This window comes from Phodopus roborovskii, unplaced genomic scaffold, assembly GCF_943737965.1.
Source record: "Phodopus roborovskii unplaced genomic scaffold, PHOROB, whole genome shotgun sequence".
NCBI lineage: Eukaryota > Metazoa > Chordata > Mammalia > Rodentia > Cricetidae > Phodopus > Phodopus roborovskii.
The window spans coordinates 21,292,616-21,305,476 of NW_026125052.1; the positions used below are offsets into that span (position 1 = coordinate 21,292,616).

The 12,861-nt window shown below is 45.8% G+C and overlaps 1 protein-coding gene and 2 non-coding genes across 6 annotated transcripts in view; 2 read left to right on the top strand and 1 right to left on the bottom strand.

Moving 5' to 3' along the window:
• Nucleotides 1–5,233: 5,233 nt before the first annotated feature.
• Nucleotides 5,234–5,303, top strand: LOC127221950 (small nucleolar RNA SNORD104). The gene has a single exon (XR_007834512.1). It is a non-coding gene; the product is annotated as a small nucleolar RNA SNORD104 (small nucleolar RNA).
• Nucleotides 5,304–5,482: 179 nt separating this feature from the next.
• Nucleotides 5,483–5,614, top strand: LOC127221626 (small nucleolar RNA SNORA76). Its single transcript, XR_007834458.1, has one exon. It is a non-coding gene; the product is annotated as a small nucleolar RNA SNORA76 (small nucleolar RNA).
• Nucleotides 5,615–7,585: 1,971 nt separating this feature from the next.
• Tex2 (testis expressed 2) overlaps nt 7,586–12,861 on the bottom strand; it is a 101,521-nt gene continuing 96,245 nt past the window's right edge. For 3 of the 4 annotated variants that reach the window (XM_051179187.1, XM_051179200.1, XM_051179194.1), the window contains exons 9-12: nt 12,554–12,679; nt 10,954–11,163; nt 9,281–9,401; nt 7,586–8,326 (exon numbers count right to left, since the gene is read on the bottom strand). In XM_051179187.1, coding sequence (XP_051035144.1) covers nt 8,204–8,326; nt 9,281–9,401; nt 10,954–11,163; nt 12,554–12,679 — 580 coding nt within the window. In that variant the 3' untranslated portion in view covers nt 7,586–8,203. The remainder of the gene's footprint in view (nt 8,327–9,280; nt 9,402–10,953; nt 11,164–12,553; nt 12,680–12,861) is intronic. The other variant, XM_051179205.1, reaches the window with a different exon arrangement.

The following is a 12,861-nucleotide window of genomic DNA, read 5'->3' on the forward strand; positions in this document are numbered from 1 at the left end:
AAGGCAGAATCCAGTTAGAACCCACAGATCAGCAAGGTATAGTGGCTCATGCCTATAACCCCAACACTTCAGGTGAGACAGGAGGATCAGGATTCCAGGCTATCCTCATCTACATTCCAAGTTAGAGGCCAGTTTGGGCCCTATAAAACACTGCTACAAAAACAACCAAACAAACTGGAGAGAGTGGCCCAATACTTAATATCAGCATTTAAGAGACAGAGGCAAGAGGAGTACTGTGAGTTCAAGGCCAGTGTGGTCTACAGACTGAGTTCCAGTACAGCCAGGGCTACATCATAAGACCTGCCTCAAAAAAAAAAAAAAAAAAAAAAAATTAAACAAACAAAACCTAAAATCAAACAAGAACCCAAATATTTGCTTAATTCCGAGCTTTGTTTAGTTACGATAATGAAAGCTATGTCCCAGTTCCACTTGTGCCTAGTTGCTATTCTTTTTCTAATTGTATTTATTTATGGGGAGGTGTGGAGGCCTTTTGTGGAGGTCAGAGCCAGGGTGGAAATGACCATCTTTTCAAAACACCTCCATCTCCTCCTCACTGTCCAGTCCTCCTAATCCCCGATGTCTGGCCTAATTCCATAGAACTCTTTGGAAACTTTTCTTGGATGGCTCACAAACATCCTTCCTCTAGTAAAATCTCTGCAGAGGTCTAGTTTCATACTGTTTTCCTGTAGGCCACTGTTTCATTCCGGGCTGTTCAAGTTCTTGAACATTTCCTTCTCGGATATGGTCATTTCCTGGCTTCCTCCAGACTCCTTGCTATTTTCCTTCCTTTGAGACTCTGGAGACAGGCGATGGTGGTGCACGCCTTTAATCCCAGCACTAGGAGACTTTGGGCACCCCTCCAGCATAGATCATCACTTAGAAAAAATAATAATAAATCTTATTAAAAATAACTAAACTGTAGCTGATTGCTGTTTCTTTTTTGAAGATTTATTGTTATATGCACTGGTGTTTTACCTGTGTATATATCTATGTGAGGGTGTTGGGCCCCCTGGAACTGGAGTTACAGACAGTTGTGAGCTGGGAATTGAACCAGGGTCCTCTGGGAGAGCAGCCAGTGCTCTTAAACACTAAGCTATCTTCCCAGCTCCAATTGTTATTTTAGACAGCGTCTGTAGCCTGAGATTCCATTTGTAGCAAAGGATGTTCTTGGCCTTCTATCCCTCCTGGGGTTTACAGGGGCCTGCACTTCCTCAGCAGGGTTATGCAGTGCTGGGGATGGAACTCAGGACTTCGTGTTATTCATAAGTTCCCCAGAATGGAAGCAGTCCTCCTAAAGTCCACCACCCACAGTAAACAAAAGCTGGCTGGCACAGGGCTGAGGAGAGGGCTCAGTGGGTGAAGCAATGCAGCTCACATCTCAAATGTCCTCAAGACCCGGGTTCAGATCCTCAGAGCCCATGTAAAGCTGGCCATGATGTTACATATCTGTAAATGCTGATCCCGTGTGGAGATGGGAGGCAAAGCAGCAAACGAGAGACCTTGCTCAAACAAGATTGAAGACGAGGAATGACACCTGAAGTCTCACTCTCATCTGTGTGCCTTGGTATGGGCTTTTACATATGTGGTCTCTCTCCCTTCCTGTACCACCCCCCTCACACACAGAAATAAAGACAAACAGAAAAGTAGTATAGCCACTTACTGGAATACTATTTCACAATCAAATGGATTAAATATTGACAGATAGTACAAACTCGTAATCTTGAAAAACATTAAGTGAAAGAAGTCAATTGCAAAGGTTCACATTGTTACCCATCCCATTGACACAAAGGGCCCAAGTGGATAGAGGCAGAAAGTAGGCAAGTGGTTGTTTAGGGCTGGAGGAGAGGATGAGAAAATGGTACCTAATGATGAGGCTTCTAGGCTAATGAAGACATTTTAAAGTTAATAGTGGTAATGATTCCAATTTTGTTGGTGTAGCAAAGTCACTGAGTTATTTAAATGATAGGTTGTGTGTGGTATGTTATTTTTCAGTAAAGCTATTAATATACATAAATGGAGCCAGGTGGTGGTAATGCACACCTCTCTTTAATCCCAGAGTTCAGGGAGGCAGAGGCAGGTGGATCTCTGTGAGTTCGAGGCCAGCCTGGTCTACAGAGTTCCAGGATAGCTAGGGCTGTTAAACAGAGAAACTCTGTCTCAAAATAAATAAATAAATAAATAACAAGAAAAATATGTAAATGGTCCACATATATCAGTTAAAAGGCAGACCTGGGGGCTGGAGAGATGGCTCTATGGTTTATGAGAAATTAAGGCTCTTCCAGAGGACCTGGGTTCAATTCCCAGCACTCACACAGAAACTAACAACTGTCTATAACTCCAGCTCCAGGGGATCCAACATGTTCTTCTGGCCTCTGTGGGCACAGCATACAGGTGGTGCACAGACATACATGCAGGCAAAAAACCCACACACATAAAATAAAATACAACTTTTTTTTAAAAAGGTAGATCTGTCAAAGTAAAACAAACCCTTGAAACTTCAAGACTCAATTATAAGATTTTTACAGGTATTAAATTTAAATATAAATATGAAGGAGGCTAAAAGTCAAAAGATAGAGGAAGAAAGGCAGGACCTTACAAAAATTACCCCAAGGACACTGGTTCAGACATGGTAGCACAAACCTGTAATCCTAGCTCTAGAGAGGCTAAGAGGGGGTCAATGTGGATTACACAGAGAATTCAAGCCTGGCCTGGGCTACAGAACAAGGGCTTGTCTGGGACTAGGAAGGTTTTGTTGATATCATTCAAGTTAGCTTTGAAATAACAGGGATATTTCACAACGATGAAAGAACCCACTCATGAATAAAACATCACAATCCTAAATGTGTAAATACCTTAAAGTTGAACTTGAAAACAAAGCCAAACCCAATACAACTGATGGGCAACAGCTAAACAAAATGTACATTAGATTTCAGCATTCTCTAGTTTGCTGGTAGAAGAGAACTCAGTGTTAGAAAACACGATTGTTCAGTCTCAACGCTATCAACATTTGGGGCCAGGTTTATTTTAGAATTTTCTTTTCTTTTTAATTGGTCAGATAATCCCAGGCTGCAGAGGCGGTCCTGTGGCATTGTGGATGCTCAGTGCCCTCTCTGGTCTCTAATGGTATTCACTTCCTAGGGATGCCACAAGAAGTGCTCAAACCCAGATGCTTTACAATAATAGCAAAATGCCTCAGTAGGTAGAGGTGCTGGCTGTCCTGGAAGTCAATTTGTAGACCAGGATGGTCTTGAACTCATAGAGATCCGCCTGCCTCTGTCTCCTGAGTACTGGAATTAAAGTGACAAGGAAGAGGGGGTGGAGGGGAGAGGAGAAGAGAGAGAGACAGAGTGCCTAGTGTGGCCTTTTGAAACCTCAAAGCCCCCCCCCCCCAAGCGACACACTCTTCAAACAAGGCCACACCCCCTAAACCTTTCCAAACAGTTCCACTAACTGGGGACCAAGCATTCAAACACATGAACCTACGGGGTCATTCTTACCCAAACCACCACACCACACCTTATACAGGTCAAAGGAAAGAGCTGACCCCCAAAGGTCTCCTCTGACTTACACAGATGGAGACACACACTCTCTGTCTATACCGTGGGCACACCCACCACAGTCAGACCACCACATGTGTGCAAACATACATATACACAAATAGTAACACAAATAAGATAAACTTACAAAATAAAATAACAGAACACTGTGTAATATTATTTATAATAAATAAATCTAAAGAGAGAGAGGAAAGAAGGAAGGAAGGAAAAGAAACTAGGCAGGTGTAGTGGCACACATCTTTAATCAAACCAGCACTTGGGAAGTAGAGGCAGGTGTACCTTTTGATTTCGAGGACAGCCTGGTCTATAGAGTACGTTCCGGGAAAGCCAGGACTACATAACCTTATCTTGAAAAACCAAAAGGAAAAAAGAAAAAGAAACTAGAAAAGCCAAGGGGTTGGTACATAACTATAATTGTAACTCTTGAGATAAGGAGTTAAAAAAAAAAAAAAAAAACAAAAAAACAAAGACAATAAAAAGTAGAGAATACCAACAAAGTGAAAAATGATGAATCTCCTTGGATGAGGTGGAGCACACTCCTGATTCCTAGCACTTGGGAGGCTGACACAAGAGTATGAATTCAAGCCCAGTTTGGGTTGCCCAAGCAAGATCTTTTCTGAAGAAAAAAGGGGCAGGGAGATGTTAGCCCGCAAAGATCTCTGGAAACTTCCAAGCATCACATCTGACAAAGGACTATTGTGTTTTCTCAAGTTGCTTTTGATTGCAGAGACAACATAATTAGCTTATATTTACCCATTATAGAGCCTTGGTGTGTTCGCAGTTGGGGGTAAGACTTTTGAATTATTTACACAATTACAATTATGTATGAGCTCTTATGCTCCCACAAGTTTTAATTTATCTTCAGCAAATTCCCAGGGATTAATGAATCACATGGCAAGTGGAAATTTATAACTACTTCTCCAAAATGGCTATCCTATTCTATACTCCTAAACTTAAGTAACGGGAGCTAATCTGTCGCGCTGCATCCTCACCAGTTTTAGTGAGGATTGCATACACACGTTTTTTTCAACCTAACACACAATATAGAAAATAAAGGTTTTAGATTGGGCTTTTAAACATCTCAAGTGCTGGGATTACGGACGAGTCATCACGCCAGGCTGTGGGAGGGTAGTAGGAACTGAGGACCAGAAAAATTGAAAGACCCAATTCATCACAAAATCATTATTCGTTCAGACAGGGAGTCAGCTCCTTCTACTGCCTGGGTCCTGGGGTACCTAGGCTCATTTTCCCAACCTCACCCTGGCTGCTGGGACAGAGTACCTCCAATACATGACGTTTTCGTTTGTCTGCTTACTACTAAGGGATGCGCTAATTACAGAACCCTCGGAACTGAATTGTAGAAAATAAATCCGGAAGCGATAAGTCCATAACCTGCAAACAGCCAGTTTCTCCCCAGCTCTATGGTTAGAGCGTGACCTTTCTACACTCTGGAGGACTCAGAAAGCATGACCAATGAGCCGATTGCTCTTTTGCACATGACAAGAGAACCGGCCGCCTATTGGTCAGTGTCGTAAAAGCCCGCCCAACAACTTCCGGAAGTCGTCTTTAAGTTAAGGTCTCACTACCTCTTCTCCCTCTTAGCGACGGGTGGTGCTCCAAGGTAATGTGTTTGCGTGGGCCAAGGGCTGCCCCTTTTGTGGGTGGGCGGCCAGCCGGCAGTGATGACAATCCATACATAGCACGCGTTAGACTGCTGATCCGGGTGATGCGAATCCGAGTCTGAGCCGGCAGCGGCGGCGGGGAATGGCGGGCCCGGCCAACTTCCATCCCCTCACCCTGCGCTTCTCTTTCAGATGTGCCCAGTGGAAGGCCGCGGACGGCGTGGACCTCTCCAGCCTTTCCCCAAGTCTTTGAATAAAGTGTTGTGACTGCAGCGCTGGTGTCCGTGTGTCATTGCCCCCGACGCGCTGCCTTTGAGCCCCCGGCGCCCTATCTCGTGGCGCCGGGGGTTAAGCTGCGGCGCCATAGCAATTGCTAGTTCATAACTGGGGCCGCCTGCCCATCGCGGGCGGCCCTTTTAACTGCTAGCTACAGGCCGAAACCAGCCTACCAGAAGGCTCTTCGGGGACGAGAGGAGGTAGCTGGCAAGCAGTATATCCACGGGGTAACCATAGCCCACGTGCGCGGACCTGTTGGGTGATAACTGAGATAATGTTCGGCCCACCGTAGAGTGGATTGCAAGGAAAGGACCCTGATGACTAGTCCTGGAAGTGTATAATCGCTATCTGCTACACATGGGTGCTGAGGCGACTTAAATGTGGTCAGGGAGGGGATCGAAAAGTAATTAGGGGAGGCCTCCTAGGTGATCAATGTTTGACTAGCAAATGTGCCAGAGGGTGCCTCTCCATTACGGGTGTGTGTGTGGGGTGAAGCCAACTGATAAGGCACTTCAGTTTGAATAACTGAGGACACCCAGTGGTTAGGTTAGGGAGGAATTTAGGAGACGGGTCTTCTCTAACTTGGAGCCTGTCCTGAATCTTATAAACCAGGCTGCCCTCGAACTTAGACTGCCTCCCGAGTGCTGGGATTAAAGACTTGCATACTATAGAGAATTCTTACTGCTTCTGATATCAATGAGGAAATAACTATCGAAATAGTTTAGTTGGGCATTTTGACAGGCTTTAGGCAAACTAAATTGTCAGGTTAGTTTACTAGCAAGCAATTCTAGCCAGGGAGGTATGTTAACTAAATACAGGAGCACTTGTCAGATCGAGGAACTCTCACATGCACAGGCTTGGAGGGCCCAATGCACAGAAAAGAGTGAGCCCCAGTTACAAACCACCACAGCCCCTGATCCCAAGTCAGCATGGCTCTAATGTGGGCAAGAATAGTACAGCCTGCATTGCATCTTGTTTGTTAAATGAGAGCACAGCCAACAAGTAAGCTGAAACGATAGGAAGGAAGGAAGGAAGCTTATGGAGCAGGTCCCAAGGCCTGTTTGCCTAGAAGTCAAGATTAGTCCCTCCTTTGTACCACAAAGTTAAGCACATAATTCAATTGCATCCCCACCCCGATAAAGCTGGAAGGTAGGAAGCGTGGGTAAAACTAGCCCAGAGGTGCTCTGCTTTTCTTTTATGGCCTTTCCTAGAAATAACCGATGCCTTCCTGGTGTTTGACATGAGATATTTATTTTGTGAAACAATGCGATTTTAAGTCCCCACATAACTACTTTAAGTGGCAGGGTACAGTCGTGTAATCTTTACACTTTAGTGTTTCTAATCTGGTCTTCGCCCTTAGTCACTACTGCACAGGAAAAAAAAACAGAACAAGACATGCAGACTGTGACAGGTGCATTGGCTTACACATTGATTAGGGCAGTACATTGACTGGAGTGGTCAAATAATCTGTCATGTTTCAATAGGATGATTAAAAGTTCAAATATAAATTTTTAATATATTAATTTCTTTAAAGTCATCTTCAGGCAAGGTGCTGTTTAAAAAAACAAAACACTTATTAGCTTTGTGCACAGACATTAAATTACCAAAAGTTACCCAAGGTAATTTTGACATTGGATGCAGCTTTAAACAAAACTATTAGGTCTTTTCAAAGCAACTTACACAATTAGAGGCCCCCAAATTTGTAAACTAAACATTCTGATACAAATGCTCAAACTTAAGTTGGCAACATTAAAGAAAGGTCACAAGTGCACGTGGAGATGTGGAGATGTAGTGCTTGACGCTGACTAGAAAGTAAAGAACAGCCCTCTGTTTGGCCATCAGAGAAGGGAACTGCCCACAAACCTCCCAAAGCAGTTAGATGAGCAAGATCCTTCCTAAAGAAGCTCCAGGAAGAGCAGGTAGGAAAACCAGAGAAGAACAGCTTGGCTCTGGCTTTCTGGCCCCACCCCATGAGTACCAGGGGGGAACAATTGTGTGCACTGTTTGACATTATGCTCATGTCATGGGAAATAATCAGGACTGGTTAGAAGCAAGGTGATTGTACCTCATCTGGGATGGTTTGATCTCATGGCTTTGCCTGATGTTCACATGAAACCCACCGTCCCCACCCCAGCTGAAAATGTGTTTGTGGGTGTGTATGACCTATGGCTACTTGCTTCCAAAATGCACAATTTAATAGGAAAAGAAGTTGCTAAGCCTATCTTTACCACCGATGAAATGGCTCACAAAACCACACTCCACACAGATTACCACAGTGATATTCCCCACGGGTGGAGGGCTGCAATCATGCGTACAAAGTGCAGAGTGGAGAAATGTTCCTGTGCACCAGCTGCCTGAGGAAAAGCTTTGGAGGAGGCAAGAGGCAAGGGGAAGCCTTCCAGTTGTACAGCTCTGCGCCGCTACAAAACCTGGTAGACTAAAAAAAAAAAAAAAAAAGAGCAAGCCACGGTGTTGTAATCAGCTGTAACTTCTGGCTCCCACATGATGGCTCTTCTTGTCTCCTTTGCCAGTCAAAACTTTGCAACAGGCAAACCAGACACTAGTCACTGGATGCAGGGAGCGACACCTCCCGGTGGAATGGGCACTGCAGGCAGAGGGCAGAAGCCGTCCTTTAAGAGACAAGTAGCTGTGGACCAGCAAAGGCCAGCCCCACAGCACAGATGGCAGCCACAAACCCCACACCTCGAGCTAGGTCTCATAATACTGGGAATGTCCCACTTTCACCCATCACAGCTGGTCAGAGGCCTCCACAGGGGGGTCTTTCAGGAAGCAGGAAGTGGAGCGAGGGTCCATGGCCGAGTGCATTATAGGGATATAAACATCATCCATGTTTGGCATGACAAAAACTTTCTGTAGGGAGATATTAAACAACAGCTGTGTGTCAGGCAATTGCCCTCCTTTCATATAGGAAATATTTTCCTATACATTCCAAACAAATTCTACCATCCTGTTTGTGTATGTGTGTGTCAATTTCGTTCAACCTTATTTTTTGAGACAAAAGTCTTTTACTGAACTTAGAGCTACTCAATGTGACTAGACTGGCTGGCTGATTAGTCCCCCAGCCCTGGGGTTTTATGTGGATGTGAAGTTTTTACTCAGACCCTCAGGCTCGTGACACAAGCACTTTGCTAAATGGCCAGCTCCTCCACACGTGAACTCAAAGGAGCCAAGGAGTCACAAGAGAGCATGGATACAGGAAGAACCTGGTGTGTCCGCTTTGAGGTAAGAGTCTTCAGTTTCACATGCATACATTGACTACATAAGAAACGTTCAACTACATGAATGCAGTATTTCAAAATCACTATGCCCAGGACATATGCCAAATGAACTCGTTCTTTTAAATCTTAGCACAAACATAGGCTGAGTTTTTTCACGACAAAACCATATAGAGCTACACATGAAAAGAATCCTAATATGGTGACTGTCCAAAGGAAAATCAGTGGTACAAAGAGATTGTTCTTTGCATACTGTTTATAACTGTGTGTCTGATAATACATTTGAGCTTCAGTAATACTCGTGGCTTCCTTCAAAATTCAAAGAGGACCTGGGCCCAGATGAAGTCCAGATCCTCCATTCCACACAATGCTCTCTAACTTTTGTTGTTGTTGTTTTGTTTTGTTGAGACAGGGTTTCTGTGTAGCTTTAGAGCCTGTCCTGGCACTTGCTCTGTAGACCAGGCTGGCCTCGAACTCACAGAGATCTGTCTGCCTCTGCCTCCCTAGTGCTGGGATTAAAGGTGTAACTGCCCAGCTCCACCCAACATTCTTACTCTCGGTGGGAAACACAAGGTAAGGGCAACTTTACCTGAAACTCTTGTTCCAGCTTCTTCTCTATCCACTCTGTCACGTGAACTAAAGTCACTTCTCTCTCTCCAAGTTTTGGCCGAGCTTTCAACTCCACATATGGTGGCTTCCGGAAACCATACCTTTTTGAAGAAGACAGTAATCACATGTGACAAGCAGAGAAAAGAAGTGGGGACCCCTCACTGGGACAGGGAGGGTTCATCACTAAATGCTCTCCAGTTCTGAACTGCCCCACACCTAACTCAGCACAGCAGTGTGAGCTCGGAATGCCTATGTTTGCCCGACAGTGTTGGGGCTCTGATGGATTCTGACCAGCACTGATGATGGAGGAGAGCCTAGAGAAGGCCAGGAACTGGGCATCACCTTTTGGGTTTTAATTTCCCTAAAGTGACAATAACCTTTTTTTCCTGTTTTTATTTTTGTTTTTTTTTTTGTTTTGTTTGTTTGTTTGTTTGTTTGTTTTTCCCAAGACAGGGTTTCTCTGTGTAAATAGTCCTAGCTGTCCTGGAATTCATAGAGATCTGCCTGCCTCTGCCTCCTAATTCCTGGGATTAAAGGCATGTTTCACTACTACCCTGCTCATTACAAACACACACACACACACACACACACACACACACACACACACACACACACACACACTTCAAAACTTTTGAAAGACACAGTCTCCTGAATGCCATCCCCATTAAGTGGGCATGCTCCTAAGTATACTCAGGCAGAAATTATTCTAAAGACTGCTCTCTCTCTCTTTTTTTCTTTCTTCCTTTTTGATTTTTATTTTTGAAGAAATCCTGTCTCATAAATCAAAACAAAACAAAACAAAAAAAAACCTACAAAGTTATTTTTGAATTTTGCTGGGAAACATCAGCATTGCCATTGAATGATCAGCTGCCTGGGGAAAACTTCCAAACATTTCTACAAAGCCTGCTGCATACCAAGGAGATGCGAGCGCACTGGTCCATGCTACGCTGGACTGTAGAGCCGTGTTTTCATCAAGAATGCCATTTGCAATTGTAAGAGCTCTGAACTCTCACTCCCTGACCATGTGCACTACGACTATTTTACAGGACTCACAATTTTAAATGGAGAGTCACAGACATGGATGCTGGGCCTGTGAATAACTCATCCATCAATTCTAAACTGAGGCTCAGGCACGGTAACCCGACCCCCAAGCCAAGGGCAGAAATCCTGGCCAGTGTGCCAGGCCTGTCTGTATCTTCAGCATTCCCCAGGTGATAGGACCACTCAACCTGTTCCTCACATAGCTTCCTGTCACCCATGCCCAGTGCACACACCAGCCTCCCAAACCAACACTAAGGCCTCACTCACCCACTCACCCACCCACCCACTCACCCACCCACTCACCCACTCACTCACTCACCCACCCACCCACCCACTCACTCACCCACCCACCCACTCACCCACCCACCCACTCACTCACTCACCCACCCACCCACTCACTCACCCACCCTAGGCTAGGCAGAGAGGAAGCTGGATGAGTCAGCTTTAGAGAAAGGACCAAGGACAGAAACAGCCCCTTTCACAAACTTTGCATTCATCTTAACTTCTGACATGAAGACCATCCTCAAATGTCCACGGGACGGGACAGTCACGGAAGAAAATACAATGAAAGCATGTGGAAGCGCTCCGGTCCCACTTGGGGCATGCGCGTACCATATCCGGTCGGTCGGGGGTGGCGGAATGTTGACCGCTAAGGTGCCGCGACACTCTTGCACTTCCACAGTTAGCAGCAGGGGTGTATTAGAGACCTCTTCCATCTTCTTTTTAATGAACTCTGTCTCCGTTGCTTTTTGGAAATATTTTGACTTGGTAATTTTATCGACAAACCTCATGATCTTACTTGTTCGATGACCTCCAACATACCTTCCAAAAAAGAATGCAAAGGTGTGTTAGTGAGGAGGGCGTGCAGAGGCGCGTGTGTAAGTCAGAGGGCAGCCTGTGGAGTAGGGCTCTGAGGGATCAAATCAGGCTGTCAGGCTTGGTGGCAGGTATCTTTGTCTGCTGAGCCGTCTCGCTGGCCCCAAATATCCTTGACCAACACAGGCCTTGTGGCTGCACTCGCTCTCCAATGGCTGGGCGCACTTTGGACAGGTCACTCTGTTTGAGGAGGAGAATCATGTGGACACAGGATGTTTAGCAGCCTCCTTGGCCTCAGAGGATTAGATGGCAAGAACATTCTCCATCAACATAATGAAACGTCAGTCCCCATAGGGGTTTAGTTACCCTTGGTTGAGAACTACTACTTTAGAGGAGGTAAAGGTCAGACACTGTGGACATCCAATCAGAGTCATCCCTCACAGACTCAGAGTGAGTCCTTGTCCTGCCGGGAACTTCCCGGTCTCTGGAGGTCTCTGGACAGCACACAGACAGACAACACAGCAGCGACTAACGGACGATGTTAGGGATGTTAGGGCCAGGTGCTTATCAAAGGGCTTGGAACTCTCTCCCCTCTCCTCCCCCTTTAAGGAAAGGCTGCATCAAGTCAATGCAGGAAGAGCGGGGCCTGCCTCAGACCCGCCTGGTGGGTTTCTTTCTAGACTCTACAGTTTCAGACACCAGGGGCAACGTGGGTGCTCTGGGAGTGAGGGGCGCTGAATCCAAGGCCTCGCCATGCTAGACAAGCACTGTGTAACCAAGTTCCACCTCTAGCCCTAAACAATAGTTATAGGAGGGTACCGACTGTGCTGCAAACACCTGTGTTCCCTTCTCCTTCTGAACCATTTCAAAGAGAGCAGGCTGCTTGTGCTTACAAGTTTCTCAATCACCCGGTGCTGTAATCTAGTGTTTCTTTATCTCCCTTTAAATAATTTAAAGGTCCTTACAGAAAGGCGCTTGATGCACTCTGATCATTACACTGCCCAAGGAGCAGGCACAGAGGGTGCCCAGATGAAGTTCACCAGCCAGAAGAGCAGCTAGGACATCCATAATCTCAAAATCCAGCTCCTCAGACAGCAGCAGCAAGCAGATCTGGCTGTGGTGTGATTGGGTCCCTTCTCTCTGCAGCCACCAGGGGGAGGTGGTGTGCAGCCTTTGCCCTCTGAAGACCCAGGGTGCAATTCTAGTGACAGGCCTGTCCTTCAAAGTCCCTGATACTTATTTACTTATACTGCAACACAAAGCCAAAGTCTGACCTCTTAGGATGTTGATGCTGAAAGCTTTCACTCAGGTGTGGAAGAAAAGGCTTGGAGAGGAAAGCAAAGACTCCTGGCGGCCCTCTTAACCTCCTGAGCCTCCAGAAGCCCCATCCACTTACCCTTCAGCCCCGGGGAGCAGCTGTTTGTCTCCAGCACTGGGCTCCGGTGCATCATCTTCCTCAGAGGAGCCGGCACTGGAGGATTCTTCATCACTGTCGGCTAGACAGTACACCCTGGGCCTGCAACTGAACAGGGTGAAAGTTATCACAGGTTCATGTGCGTGTGCGCTCATGTGCACGAGTGTATACACACACACACACACACACACACACACACACACACACACACACAGAGCCAGAGAGTCAAGAAAGAAGAACATCATCACTTGTTGTCAGTGTCACTAAGAATCCAAGAGTTCTTGGATTGG